The sequence below is a fragment of the Crocuta crocuta genome, unplaced genomic scaffold, assembly GCF_008692635.1.
Source record: "Crocuta crocuta isolate KB4526 unplaced genomic scaffold, BGI_CrCroc_1.0 scaffold310, whole genome shotgun sequence".
In the NCBI taxonomy this organism is placed as follows: Eukaryota; Metazoa; Chordata; class Mammalia; order Carnivora; family Hyaenidae; genus Crocuta; species Crocuta crocuta.
This window is the reverse complement of record NW_027532609.1, coordinates 616,936-633,129: the sequence shown is the minus strand read 5'-3', so window position 1 is coordinate 633,129 and position 16,194 is coordinate 616,936. Positions and strand designations below refer to the sequence as shown.

The 16,194-nt window shown below is 36.8% G+C and overlaps 1 protein-coding gene across 2 annotated transcripts in view; it reads left to right on the top strand.

Moving 5' to 3' along the window:
- Nucleotides 1-16,194, top strand: part of SCAPER (S-phase cyclin A associated protein in the ER) — a 488,585-nt gene that overhangs the window by 409,366 nt on the left and 63,025 nt on the right. For both annotated transcript variants that reach the window (XM_077780475.1, XM_077780477.1), the window contains exon 26: nucleotides 2,332-2,564. In XM_077780475.1, coding sequence (XP_077636601.1) covers nucleotides 2,332-2,564 — 233 coding nt within the window. The remainder of the gene's footprint in view (nucleotides 1-2,331; nucleotides 2,565-16,194) is intronic.

Genomic DNA, 16,194 nt, shown 5'->3' with positions numbered 1-16,194 from the left:
AAGTGTCACTTTCAGATAATGTATTTAATATTGATGCAAGACCTTGCAGAGATCTTTTTTCTTCTCTGCCACTGTACCTGTAGTGCTCTGTACTGTGATACACTAGGACCACTGTTAAAATTAAAAATACAGTCCCAATATCACACTAACCACATTTCTAGTGCTCAATAGCTAGATGTGACTAGTGCATATATAACCGTGTAGACTGAAACACTTCCATCACCTTAGAAAGTTCTCTTGGTTATTGTTGCTATAAATAGTACACACTTTGTCACTCCAAAGTAAGGACAACAAAGACGCAGAACAAAGCCCCAGCTGGCCTGAGATGGACATGTCATTTGAATGAAAAAGAAAACTTTATTGTTTGAAGCCACTGAAATTTTTGATGAGTGTTTCACTGCAGCATAACCCAGCTTATCCTGACTTACATAGAAATCTTAGGTTCAAACTCCATTCTTCACATACCACTTTCTGCATTAGGACAGGCCAGGTTATACTAGTCACAATCTAAAGATTTTGTGACTGTTTTATAACTACTATAGAGTTTCAAAGAGAGCTTTCATCAGTTAATTGGAGCACACACTGCGGAAAGATTCTACTATAATTACTTGGGCTTAGGAATGGCTATGTGGTCAGAGAGAACTTATGGTCAGCCGTCTTAAACAGGCTATTCTCAGAAAAGTGACTTTCACAGCATGTCTAAATTAACAACAACAAAAAGGAATGAAAGGAACGTTAGCTTGTGTTTATAAAGATCCTCTTTTTTTAATCCAAGTTATCATTTATCATCATTTATTCCTCTATCTTTGAATAGAACTCATGCAGGTGAAGAGTGAGGATAAGCAAAAGCTGATTGTTACTAAGTAAGTGCATTTGAAGTGTAATAGCTTGCCAGGTGTTTTTCTACTCATCATCTTATTTGAACTTTATAGTAGCCCTAGTGGGTAGGCAGATAGAGAAACCAAGTCTCAGAAATATAAAATTGTTACTCTGAGTCATGTAATCTGCTAGAAGAAAGACCTGGATCTTGACTACAGTACCATCTGATTCCATCCATACCTCCTTTCTTCCCACCCTTAGCTTATTGTCTCTTCCCCTTTCTTGGTAGTAAAGCTTTTAGGAGGCAACCCTTCCTCTCCATGGGAAAAGAGCCCTTACAGACCAAGGGCACAGAGCTCCCAGCCTGATAATTCTATATCCAGCCATTGTACTTCTTTTTTTTTAATGTCTATTTACTTCTTTATTTTGAGAGAGAGAAAGAGCAGGGAGGCGAGAGAGAGAGAGAGAGAGAGAGAGAGAGAGAGAGAGAGACTCCCAAGCAAGCCCCATGCTGTCAGTGCACATCCCAACAGAGGGCTCAATCTCACAAACCGTGAGATCATGACCTGAGCTGAAATCAAGAGTTGGACACTTAACCAACTGAGCTACCCAGGCACCCTTAGCCATTGTACTTCTTAAGTCATCCTTCTCTGTGAAAACTGATGTTCATACACAGTAGTATTTACTCATGGTAATAGTAGGAAGAGTAAGCAATTGTTGTAACAGACAGCACTTCTATGGGGCTTACCTGTGTGCCAGACATTGTTCTAAGAATTTACACATGTTGATTTACTGCTACAATTATGATTATCCTCATTTCACAATTGAGGAAATAGAGACACAGAAAGGTTAAGGAACTTGTGTAAGACCATGTAGCTGCAGAGTCAGAAACCAAGCCCAGGGTCTGACTCCTAGTCCCAACTTTTCACCATGTTACTTCCTATAAACTATATACAAGGATAGCTGAATATGACCCTATGTATATCGGCAAAAACTGTTTTGCCATTCTGTAATAAGAAACACAAATTTGATTTTAATAGAGGAATTCAGATTCGATATTTTTAGAAGTCTCTTTAATAAGAAAACAATGTTGTCAGTTTACCAATTGGTTCATTTTCTTGGCTCATACAAATTTTCAATATAACATAACCAGTTGAATAAGTATTATTTGTTGAGCATTTACTGTATGCCTCGGTGTGAACTAAGCATTTTATGTGGATTAGCTCATTTAATTCTCACTAGAATCCTATGATATAGGCATTGTCATCCCTCTTTTCTAAATGAGAATATATTGAAGCTTTGAAATAGCATTGTGTCCAAGGTCGCTCAACTAGCAAGGACAAAGCTGAGACTTGAACTCAGCAATCTAACGTCAGAACCAGCACTTGAACATTTATCTAGCCACTTATACAATTTCAAAATTATTTATGATTCCAGAAATATTCCAAATTATCTCTGCCTACTTCTGGTGGTTGTCCTGAAATATAATTACTGTATTTTTTTTCCATCTAGGTTTATGTTCCAGATGAAAATAATGCTATTTTGGGAAGAAATACAAATAAGCAAGTTTTTGAAGGTTTGACAACTGGACTTCTCAAAGTCAGTGCTGTGGTTTTTAGCTGCCTGATTGCCAATCGACCAGATGGAAACAGCCGGCCAGCCACACCAAAAATATCGACACAGGAAATGAAAAACAAACCCTCACAAGGTGATACTTTTAACAGTCGAGTTCAGGACCTCATCAGGTAAAATTGCTAGACTTCTTCAAACTTTTGTCTTTAAAAAAAAAGTTACATTAAAATAATTTTAAATCTCATGTGATGGCATTGGTTCTCATGATACCATCCATAAATTCTTAGCAATAAATACACCACATTTTGTACCACAGAAAAGGAAAGTCCTGTTAATGAACAGCAATACAGTTAGAGCTCAGCTGTCATTCTTGATACTTAGATATTTGATATTAGAATATGTAGTGTCCAAGCTTTTATAACTTTCTTGCTATCAACTATTCCCAAATCAAGAATTTCTGAGAATTCTCCTGTTTGAGGTCATCTCTTGTTCTAAATTTGGTTCAGACTTAAAACATCAATAGCTACCACTTATGGAGCACTCATTACGTGTAAGGTATTATAACGCAGTAAAGGCTTTGCAGCCCTGGAAGGGCTGTAGGATTCCTAATTCAGACTTTATAGGTGGGGAAAGTGCTCAGAGAAGTTAAGTGCTTTGCCCAAGTTTATTTAATAGATAAACTTTAAAGTAAGTAGGAGATTTGATATTGGAACTCAGGTCTTGCTGGACTCCCAAACCTGTGTGCTTTCTACTACACAAAGGTAGCAGTTTCTGACACCTCTTCAAGGTCAACCCTGCTAAAGTCACCTTGTCTCCAGGGAAATTTACTCCTGTTTTGACATCTGAACTCTTTTTTCCTCATGCATCTTGAATCAAGTAGGACATCTAATTTCCCAGTAGGGTTCCATTTGGTGTTAATTACTTACCTGCCCCACCTATCAGCAACTTTTCTGTGATCAGCACTGATCTCTGGTTTCCAAAATCCATGCAATTTGTTGCTCTGAAGCTTATGGTGAGTAATAGCAGAAAAGAGAATGCCTTCTTCATTTGTCTCAAAACAGTTCTTAAATTTCCTCTGGTTTCTTGTGTGCTTTCTTGGGAATGGTTGTTTCACTCAGCATCTTTCTTACCCTTGATTATTTTGTTCACATATCCCTTCCATCTGCTTGCCCTCTTTCCCAAGCGTATTTATTTCTAGAAAGTACTAGGTCCTTTGGGTCCACAACCATTTATCTTACAGCACTTGACTTTTACCCTCCTTGGCCTTTCTCTCATTTGCTTCATCCCATTCAATTTCCCCATTTCCTTTGGTCACTGTAGAACCTCGCTCTCTCTGCTAATAAATGCCATTCTGTCCCAGCATTCTCCCGTGGGCTACCATGTGATACAGCAACCCTGCATTCTCATCCAGGCAACATAAGCCACAGCCTCACCCAGCCAAGCGCTTCAATGTAGTTCTAATGGGCTTTCCAGGAGAAAGAACACACATTTTCACATATATTATTATAGTTACCAGATCCCCCATAAAGGAGGAAGGTATTAGGGGAAGAAATAACAGTGGTAATCTGCCAAACCAAATAACTCAGGTAACTTAAAAAGGATGATTGAAAATTACAGCCTTTCAGAACAAAACTCTGCCACTGTTACTCTGACTTGAGCCACTTCTGGTGAAGGTTGTTTTCTTATATATGATGCATTGTTAGTTGGCTTGATGATGACTTTGTATAGAACCACAGACTGTATTTCAGATCAGATGCAAACAGAACATGTCTAATTATCTCCGTGCTTGTTTTCTCACGTTCTCAGATATAAACTGACAAGAAATCTCACTCCATTCCCTGCTGTTACCTGGGAATTTGTTGTCAGCTTACATCTGTAGAGTTGTAAAGCTGGGCAGAAACTTCCAACACAGTCTTTGGTGCTGTTCTCTAGCCTGTACTCCAGAAGTAGAGCTGGAGCCAAGCACACCACCCTGACATGTCCCTTCCTTCTCATCTGGTGTAAAAGAGGCAGGAGGATATGTAACAGAGACGGTAATAACAATAGTATTTATTCTCATTCATTTACATGGTTCCATCAAGTGTCAAGATCTAAGAGATTCTCAAATCTTTATCAGCTCATACTATGGTCTGCTGTAGCACTATGTGCTAGATACCGTGCAAGGTCCTAGGATACAAAAAAACAAACAAAAAGACCTTTAACAGAATATCCAAATATTATCATTTTGGCTATCAAACATCAGAACTTTTTTCTGTAAAATAAAAATATTGGTAATTGCAGTGTGTAGCACAGTTCTGAGAAAGCAATACTGTTTGCAGAATAGAAGCAGACTGCAATTTGAAAAGATACGGATTTGAAATTTGCTCAGGAAATGGACCAACCTTAAATCTCCACAATTCTATTTTTTCCAGCTTTCCTGAGATACAGTTGGCATATAACATTGTATGAGTTAAAGGTATACAATATGATGATTTGATACATATGTGTGTGTGTGTGTGTGTGTGTGTGTGTGTGTGTGTGTGTGTGTATGTAAAATGATTACCACAGTAAGGTTAGTTAATACCTCCATCACCTCACATGATTGCCTTTTTTGTTATGTGTGGTGAAACATTTAAAAGCAATTCTCCTAGCAACTTCCAAGTGACAGTATTGTTAACTATAGTCACCAGGCTGTACATTACATCCCCAGATTTAGTCATCTTATAAAAGGAAGTTTGTACCTTTTGACCAACATCTCATTTTCCCTAGTGCCTAGGCCTTAGTAACCACCATTCATTCTACTCTCTATTTCTAAAAGTCTGGCATTTTTAGGTTCTACTTGTATGTAAATGAGATCATATGTCTTTTACTGTCTGACTTATTTTACTTAGCATAATGTCTTCAGAGTCCATCAGTATTATTGCAAATGGCAAGATTTCCTTCTTTTTGGGGGAGGTGATAATATTCCATTACACACACACACACACACACACACACACACACACACACACATCATATTTTCTTTATTCATTCATCCATTATAGTCATTTAGAGTTGTTTCAATGTGTTGGCTATCATGATTAGTGCTACAGTGAACATGGGAGTACAGGTATCTCTTTGAGATAGTGACTCATTTCTCGCAGATGTATACACAGAAGTGGAATTGATGGATCATATGGTAGTTCTGTCTTTAATTTTTTGAGGAATCTTCTTACTGTTTTCCACAGTGGCTATCCAAATTTACATTCCCACCAAAAGTGTACAAGGGTTCACTTTTCTTGACATCCTTGCCAAAATTATCTCCTTTTTGATAACTGCTGTTCTAACAAGTTTTTTTAATTTTTTTAATGTTTTATTTATTTCTGAGAGAGAGAGAGAGACAGAGAGATAGAGTGAGCAGGGGAGGGTCAGAGAGAGACGGAGGTACAGAATCCGAAACAGGCTCCAGACTCTGAGCTGGCTGTCAGCACAGAGCCCGACGCGGGGCTCAAACCCACGAACCGTGAGATCATGACCTGAGCCGAAGTCGGACACTTAATTTACTGAGCCACCCAGGCACCCCGTTCTAACAAGTTTTATGTGGATCTCATTATGGTTTTTATTTGTACTTTCCCTGATAATTTGTGGTGTTCTTTTCCTATACCTGTTGGCCATCTGTATGTTCTTTGCAAAAATGTTTATTTGGGTCCTTTGCCCACTTTTTAATAAGATTATTTGTGTTTATACTATTGAGTGGTAAGAGTTTTTTATATATTTTGGATATTAAGCCCTTATCTGATATATAAATAGCAAATGTTTTCTCCCTTTCAACAGCCTGCCTTTTCATTTTGTCGATTGTTTCCTTTGCTGTGCAGAGGCTTCTAAGTTTGATGTAGTCCCACTTGTTCATTTTTGCTTCTATTGCTTATCATATGCAGAAAAATATTTGCCAAGTCCAACGTGAAGGAGTTTTTCCCTGTATTTTCTTCTAGGAGTTTTATGGTTGGAGGTCTTATACTTAAGTCTTTAATCCATCTCAAGTTCATTTTTGTGAGTGGTGTAAGATAGGGGTCCAATTTCATTCCTCTGCATGTAGTTATGCAGTTGTCCCAGCACCATTGTTTAAAGAGACTGTCCTTTCCCCAGTGACTGTTCTTGGCTCCCTTGTGAAACATTTGTGGACTGTACAGGAATGGATTTATTTCTGTTTTCTCAATTCTTTTCCATTGGCCTATGTGTCTGTTTTTATGCCAACACCATACTGTTTTGGTTATGATAGCTTTGTAATTAGTTTGAAATCAGGAAGTGTAATGCCTCCAGCTTTGTTCTTCTTTTACAAGGCTGATTTGGCTCTTTGAAGCCTTTTACTAAAACACAGTTCTTTTAATCATTTCCAAGTAGAAATTTACATCTATCTCTTAAAACAGGGAAATCGGACTGTACAACCAGAAGTCAAATAGATGAGTCCAAGTCACTGATACCGGTCTTTTGGAATCAAAAGTTATGAAATGAAAGGCATCTATTCAATAAGTTATAAACCTGTACTTTAGCACCTTCCTAGCCAACAAACCCTAGCCTCATACCAAAAGGTAGCATAGGCACATCAGGCTGCACAAGTTCAAAACTGAACGCATAATCTTTCCACTCAGAGGAACTCCTTTTCCTGTGTTGTCTGTCCTTATCAGTGGCACCGATATCCCATTCAGTTATATAAGCCAGCAATCTGAGCACTGTCAAAGACTTCTCACAGAGACTCTTTTACCAAACCAATATCCACGTAAGTCTTTAGTACTTATTGATTCTGCCTTGTCACTATCTCTCAGACTTATGACTTTTGCTCTATTGCTATGTCTTTAAGTGTTTAGGTTCTCTTGCAATAGCAAATAGCTTGGCTCTCTGTTTCTCTCTCTTTTCTCCTCTTCAAAATAATTTATTTTTCCTAATTATAAAAGTAATGTGTGCTCAGTGAGAAAAACAACTTAGAAAACACAGAAGAGAACAATGGGTACTTTTGTAAACACACAAAAATTACCTTTAATCCCTCCACCCAAAGATAATGACTGAGTTGGTTTTGATGTGTACATACATGTGGTGGTTTTATAAAAAATATTGTAGTACTTCTACATATTGTTTTATCATGTTTGTTTATTTTTCTAAATCAATAGGAATTCGCAAATTACCTTTTACTGGCTTTCCAATTACATGTTTATGTAGCAGTGATTTGTGTCAAGTAACCTATTGTTATTCATGTAGGTTTATTCTAGTTTTTTACTACATATACCACTGTGAGGAACATCTTTATACACTCATTTTCCCCTGCAATTGATTGTTTTTTTAAAATAAATGTTGAGAAGTAGAATTTCTGGGTCAAAGAATATGAAGTAAGGGTTTTTGTCCATATTGCCAAATTGACCTACACAAAGATTAACTATGAATATGTCCTTGTAACCCTCAGTCTACATAATATATCATTATTCTTTTGAGTCTTAGATTAAAAGGTGAAAATATTTCATTTTTATATTAGTGACATTGAACATTTTTCAATGTTTACTGGCCATTTCTATTTTTTGTGAGTTGCCTGTTCTTTTACTCTGCTCATTTTTCTATTGGTGATGTTGACTCTTTTTAATTGTAAAAGCTCTTCTTATATTAAGAACACTGGGCACATGCACGTGTGAAGAATCAGCAAAAGGGCACCATCTGAAAACCAAAGAGAGATTCCTCAGAGGAGTTCAGCCTTGTTGGTATCTTGATCTTGGACTATAAGCCTCCAGAACTTTGTTGAGATATGGATAGAATGCACTAAAATATTACTTACCATCATGTACTATGAAGTGCAAGTACAGTGCTGCAGATGATGCTTCTGCTTATTTGGAGCAGTGTTGATTTCTTGTGGTAGGTCTCTGTTTACAAGATCTTACTTCTTTACTATGGAACTGACTGTGTTATTGCATAGATGGCAACTAGGTTCCTACCAACTTCAGTCTCCCCCACCAAGAAGGCCAACTAACACTGATCCACAGATAAAGACACCACTGTGAAAATCCAAGAAATTGGGAGTAGGTGAGGCTTAAGAACCCTCTCTAGACTTCAGATCACAATAATGACTGTATTTGAAGGGTAAAAGGAAAAGCTAACACTCCGACCAGTCACCTCTCCGCCAGACTGGCCACTGAGAGAGTCTTGGTAAGCTTGTAGTTTCTCCAATGTGAAAAGAAGACCCAAACCAGATGTCCAGCTCTCCCAGTGTTGTGGGACACTTCCCAGGAAGCCCACTTGGGTTTTGCCTCATGAGGATCACTGGGGGAATCTGCAGGGCTCAACCAGTGAGAATCAACTAGAAAGGGAGAAGGAGGGGTAGGACTGACAGCAGTCAGCACGCAAATCTTGGTGAACTGCATTCCAGTTTGCAGTGATACCTGAGCAGAGATTCCCAGATAGCATTTCTGCCCATTCATAGAGCTAAACTGATAGACCCATCTGGGCAAAGAACTTAACTGGCAGTTAAAGTTCTTAACTGCATGATTTGATTCCTCAGTTACCAGGCCGTACTAACTATAGAGCCTGTTCTATAGCCCCACCAGGGCAAAGAAGCAAATTTAATCCCTGCCCAACTGCTCAGTTTCAACCAGACAGAGAACCCAGGCAGCCACAAAGCCCATCCCACAGCCCTGCTCAGGCAGGTAGCCAAGCCAGTAGTCCTATCTAACTGTCAATCATACCTTCTGGCCCACACATCACCAGGAAACCTGAATAGTGACCCTGGGAAGCCTCAAAGCATAGCGTACATCCCTAGCCAACTATAAGATAGAGCTGGGAGCCCCTCCCAACCAGAAACCCAGCTGTCAAACTTGCCCAACATCAGAGGCCAGCCAGTAGCCTACCTGAAGTCCAGCCTACAGCCCCACCCAACATTAAGACACAGCCTTTAAAAATATGGAAAGAAAAAACCGTCAACCAAGAATGCTATAACTGACAGTGCTGTCCTTCAGAAATAAAGGAGAAATAAAGATTTTCCCTAATAGACAAAAGCTAAAGAAGTTAACCTCCACTAGACCTGCCTATAAGAAATGCTAAAGGGCATTATTCAAGCTGAAATAAAACGGGTATAATAGCAAAAGCACATGGATGTGTAATGGTCACTGATAATTGTAAATATATAGTCAGAAGCTGAATGTCTGATACTGTAATGTTAGCGCATAATTCACTTACAACTCTAGTTAAAAGTTAAAAATGAAATATATTTAATATATTAAATATAGTAATAATAACTACAGTCATTTGTTATTTGAAACACACTATAAATAATATAAATTATAATATCAACACCTAAAATGTGAGCAGGAGAGAAGTAAAAACATAAAGTTTCTATATGCTTTTAAAGGAAAACCTGTAGTAGATACACAAAAAATTATTATAAAGGAGTCAAATCATACCACCACAGAGTTATCAGTTCACAAAGGAAGAGAGCAAGAAGCAAGGAACAAGTACAAAACAGTCAGAAAACAAAATGGCAATAGTAAATCCTTACTTATTAATAATTACTTTAAGTGTAGGTGAATTAAATTCTCTAATTAAAAGACAGAGCGGCTGAATGGATTAACAAAACAAGACGCAACAATATACTGCTATAAGAGACTCATTTTAACATTAAGGACATACACAGACAGAGTAAAGGGATGGAAATAGATATTTCAAGGAAATGGTAACTAAGAGAAAGTAGCGGTAGGTATATTTATGTCAGACAAAATAAATTTTAATCTAAAAATAGTCAAAAGAGACAAAGGTCATTATGATAAAAGGGTAGTCTACTAAGAAGATAAAACAGTGGTAAATATTTATGTACCCAATTCTAGAGCACCTAAATATATAAAACAAATACTAACAGAACTAAAAGAAATAATATAATAGTTATTGACTTTAATACCCTACTCCCAATAATAGATCTTCCAGACAGAGAATCAATAAGGAAACTGCAGATTTAAACATAGCTATAGGCCAAAAGAACCTAATAGACATATATGGAACATTCCATCCAAGAGCAGCAGAATACATGTTTTTCTCAAATGCACATGGAACAAGCATTTGACTAGAGCATTTGGTTCATTTATAAGAATATGTAATTATTTTTCAAGTATCTTTTCCTCCCACAATTGTATGAAACTAGAAAACAATAACAGGAAGAAATTTTAAAAAGTAGATATATATTGAAATTAAAGAGCACAGTCCTGAACAATCAATAGATAAAAGAAGAAATCTTTAAAAATATGTTTGAAACAAATGAAAATGGAAACACAACTTGCCAAGTCTTATGGGATACAGCAAAAGCAGTTCTAAAATGGAATTTTATACAATAAATGCATATATCAAGAAACAACAATGATCTCAAATAAACCTAATTTTAAGGAACTAGAAAAAGGAAGAAAATAATAAAAATTAGAACAGATATAAATTAAAAAATAGAAGAAGAAAACAATAGAAAAGATTAACAAAACCTTTAAATGGGAGAAACCTTTAGATAGACTAGCCAAGAAAAAAGAGTGGGAGCACTTGGGTGACTCAGTTGGTTGAGCATCTGACTCTTGATTTCAGCTCAGGTGATGATCTCACTGTTAGTGGGATTGATCCCTGCATCAGGCTCTGCCCTGACAGTGTGGAACCTGCTTGGAATTCCCTCTCTTTGCCCCTCCCCTGCTCATGCTCTCTCTGTCTCGCTCTCACTCTCTGTATCTCTCTCTGTCTCTGTCTCTCTCAAAATAAATAAAAACATTAAAAAAAAGAGAGATCGCAAATAAATAAAATTATAAATAAAAGAGAAGCCATTATACCAAATACCACAGAAATACAAAGTATCATAAGTGACTCTTATGGACAATTATATGCCAACAAGTTGGACAACTTAGAAGAAATGGATGAAACTCCTAGCAACATACAACTCTTAAGATCATATATCATAAAGAAATAGACAATCTGAACAGACTAATAGTGAGTAAGGTGACTGAATTAATAATCAAAAACCTCACAGCAGAGAAAAGTTCATGACCAGATGATGAATACTACCAAATACTTAAAGAAGAAGGCAACACTGCCAAACTCATTTTACAATACCAGCATTACCCAGATACCAAGGACAGAGAAAGGCACTAAAAGAAAACTATAGGCCAATATCCCTGATTAATATAGATAGAAAAATTCTCAACAAAATAACCAAATTCAACAGCACATTAAAAGTCTCATACACCTGGGGCGCCTGGNTAACAAAGTTATCAACATCTATGTCCCAACTGATCACAGTTTTCAGTAACTGATAACACTTTTCTGTAGTGCCTTAGATCTTACTCTAATTGGTAAGAAACCAAATGTTGCAGGTATATCTAACTCCCNCTCAAGAAATAAATCACTATGCATGTTTTTTTCTTAATTGTGTGTGTGTGTGATTTTATATATATATATATGATTATATATATGTATATGATTCTATGTATATATGCATAATCATATATATGTATAATTGTATATAAACATTGTATATAAAAATATGTATGTGACAACATATAGATGGGTCTTGTTTTTTATCCATTCCAATACCCTATGTCTTTTGACTAGAGCATTTGGTTCATTTAAATTTAGAGTGATTATTGAAAAATATGAAATTAGTGCCATTANGGAAACTAATTTGACAATAAACTGTTTGTAAAAAAAAAAAAAGAAAGAAATTAGTGCCATTATGTGGCCTGTAGAGTTGGTGTTTTTGGTGATATTCTCTGGTCCTTTCTAGTGTTTGTTCCTTTTGGTGTTTTGTTTTGTTTTGTTTCTTCTCCACTCAAAGAGTCCCCCTTAAAATTTCTTGCAGGGCTGGTTTAGTGGTCACAAACTCCTTTAGTTTTTGTTTGTCTGGGAAACTCAATCTCTCCTTCTATTTTGAATGACAGCGTGGCTGGATAAAGAATTCTGTGCTGCATATTTTTCCAATTTAGCACATTGAATATATCCTGTTGCTCCTTTCTGGCCTGCTGAGTTCCTGTGGACAGATATGCTGTGAACCTGATCTGTCTTGCTTTGTAGATTAAAGACATTTTTTGTCCCTTGGAGCTTTCATAATTCCTTCCTTGTCTGTGTATTTTGTGAATATACCTTGTTGATGGTCGATTTTGTTGAATCTAATGGGAGTTCTGTGTGCTTAATGGATTTTGATGTCTGTGTTCTTCCCCAGATTAGGAAAGTTTTCAGCTGTAATTTACTCACAAAAATCTTTTGCCCCTCTTTTCTCTCTCTTCATCTTCTGAGACTTAAAGACATCTATAGATTGAAAGTAAGGGAATGGAGATCCATCTATTGTGCAAACGGATCTCAAAAGAAAACCAGAGTAGCCATACTTATATCAGACAAACTAGATTTTAAAACAAAGACTGTAAGAGATGAAGAAGGGCGTTTATCACAAGGGATCTATTCACCAGGAAGACCTAACAATTGTAAATATTTATGCCCCCGACTTGGAACGCCCAAATATGTAAATCAGTTAATCACAAATATAAAGAACTTCATTGATACTAATACCATAATAGTAAGAGACTTTAACACCCCACTTACAGCAATGGACAGATCATCTAACTAGAAAATCAACAAGGAAATAATGGTTTTGAATAACACACTGGACCAGATGGAATTATGAAATATATTCAGAACATTTCACCCTAAAGCAGCAGAATACACATTCTTCTCAAGTGCACATGGAACATTCTCCAGAATTGATCACATATTGGGTCAAAAATCATCCCTCAACAAGTACAAAAAGATCGAGATCATACCTTACATATTTTCTGACCACAGTGATATGAAATTCAAAATCAACCAGAAGAAAAAATTTGGAAAGACCATGAATTCTTGGAGATTAAAGAACATCCCACTAAAGAATGAGTGGGTTAGCCAAGAAATTAAAGAGGAAATTAAAAAGTACACGGAAGCCAATGAAAATGAAAACACAACAGTCCAAAACCTCTGGGATGCAGCAAAGGTGGTCATAAGAGGGAAGTATATAGCAATCCAGGACTTTCTAAAGAAGGAAGAATTGTCTCAAATACAGAACCTAACCTTACACATAACGGAGCTGGAAAAAGAACAGCAAATAAAGCCCAAACCAGCATAAGACAGAAATAATAAAGATTAGAACAGAAATTAATGATATCACAATAAACAAACAAAACAAAAAACAGATCAGCGAAACCAGGACCTGGTTCTTTGAAAGAATTAACAATTGATAAATCCCTAGCCAGACTGATCAAAAAGAAAAGGGAAAGGACCCAAATAAAATCACAGGTGAAAGAGGAGAGATCACAACCAACACCACAGAAATACAAATAATAAGAAGATAATATAAATGAGAAAATATATATATATATATATATATATATGCCAACAAATTGGGAAATCTGGAAGAAATGGACAAATTCTTAGAAACATATAAACTACTAAAACTGAAACAGGAAAAAATAGAAAATTTGAACAGACACATAACCACTAAAGAAACTGAGTCAGTAGTCAAAAATCTCCCAACAAGTAAGAGTCCAGGGCCAGATGGCTTTCCAGAGGAATTCTACCAAACATTTAAAGAAAAGCTAATTCCTATTCTTTTGAAGCTATTCCAAAAAGTAGAAATGTAAGGAAAACTTCCAAATTCATTCTAGGAGCCCAGCATTATTACCTTGATTCCAAAACCAGACAAAGACCCCACTAAAAAGGAAAACTACAGACCAATTTCCCTGATGAACATGGATGCAAAAATTCTCAACAGATACTAGCAAAACGAATCCAACAATACATTAAAAGAATTTTTCACCACGACCAAGTAGGATTTATTCCTGGTCCACAGGGCTAGTTCAATATCCACAAATCAATCAATGTAATACATCACATTAATAAAAGAAAAGATAAGAACCATGTGAGCCTCTCAGTAGATACAGAAAATGGATTTGACAAAATACAGTATCCTTTCTTGGTATAAACCATGAAATTAGAAATAAATGGAACATACCTCAAGATCATAAAGGCTACATATGAAAAGACCCACAGCTGATATCATCCTCAATAGAGAAAAATGGAGAGCTTTCTCCCTAAGGTCAGGAACACGATAGGGATATCCACTCTCACCACTGTTGTTCAACATAGTGTTGGAAGTCCTACCCTCAGCAGTCAGACAACAAAAAATAAAGCATCCAAATTGGCAAGGAGGAAGTCAAACTATCACTCTGCATGGACAACATGATCCTCTACATGGAAAACCCAAAAGGCTCCACCAAAGAACTGTTAGAACGGATCAATGAATTCAGCAAAGTCACAGGATATCAATGTACAGGGGCTCCTGGTTGACTCACCCTGTTCAAAGCAGCTTACTTCAGCTCAAGTAATGATCTCATGGTTCGTGAGTTCAAGCCCCATGCTGGGCTCTGTGGTGATAGCTCAGAGCCTGGAGCCTGCTTGTATTCTGTGTCTCCCTCTCTCTCTCTGCCCCTCCGCCCCTCCTCTTCTCTCTCTCTCTCTCTCTCTCTCTCTCTCTCTCTCTCAAATATAAATAAACATTAAAAAATTTAATCATTGTACAGAAATTGATTGCAATTCTATCTACCAATAATGAAGCAGCAGACAGAGAAATCAAGGATTGATCCCCTTCACAATTATACTGAAAGCCATAAAATATAGAGGAATAAATCTAATCAAAGAGGTAAAAGATCTGTACACTGAAAACCATAGAAAGCTTATGAAAGAAATTGAAGAAAACATGAAACAGAAAAACATCCCATGCTCATGGATTGTGAGAACAAATATTGTTAAAATGTCGATACTACCAAAAGCAATCTACACATTCAATGCAATCCCTATCAAAATAATATCAATATTCTTCACAGAGCTACAACAAACCATTCTAAAATGTGTATGGAACCAGAAAAGACCCAGAATAGCCAAAGTAATGTTGAAAAAGAAACATTTTAATTTTAACAAAGAAACAATTCTGGAGGCATCACAGTTCCAGACTTCAAGCTGTATTTCTAAGCTGGAATCATTAAGACAGTATGGTACTGGCACAAAAACAGACACATAGATCAATGGAACAGAATAGAGAACCCAGAAATGGACCTACAACTGTATAGCCAACTCATCTTTGACAAAGCAGGAAAGAATATCCAATGGAAAAAAGACAGTCTTTTCAGCAAATGGTGTTGGAAAACCTGGACAGCAACATGCAGCAGAATGAACCTGGACCACTTTCTTACACCATACACAAAAATAAACTCAAAATGGATGAAAGACCTAAATTTAAGGCAGGAAACCAACAAAATTCTAGAGAAGAAAATAGGCAGCAACTTCTTTGGCCTTGGCCACAGCAACTTCTTGCTAGACATGTCTCAAGAGGCAAGAGAAACCAAAGCAACAATAAACTATTGGGACCTCTACAAGATAAAAAAGCTTCTGCACAGTGAAGGAAACAATTGACAAAAAGGCAACCAACAGAATGGGAGAAGATATTTGCAAATGATATATCAGATAAAGGGCTAGTATTCAAAATCTATAAAGAACATATCAAACTCAAGATCCAAAAGACAAGTAATCCAGTGAAGAAAATGGGCAAAAGACATGAATAGACACTTCTCCAAACAAGACATCCAGATGTCTCACAGATACATGAAAAGATGCTCAACATCACTCATCATCAGGGAATAACAAATCAAAACCACAATGAGATACCACCTCATTGGTATCTGTCAGAATGGCTAAAATTAACAACTTAGGCAACAACAGATGTTGGTGAGAATGTGGAGAATGGGGAACCCTTTTGCACTGCTGGTGGGA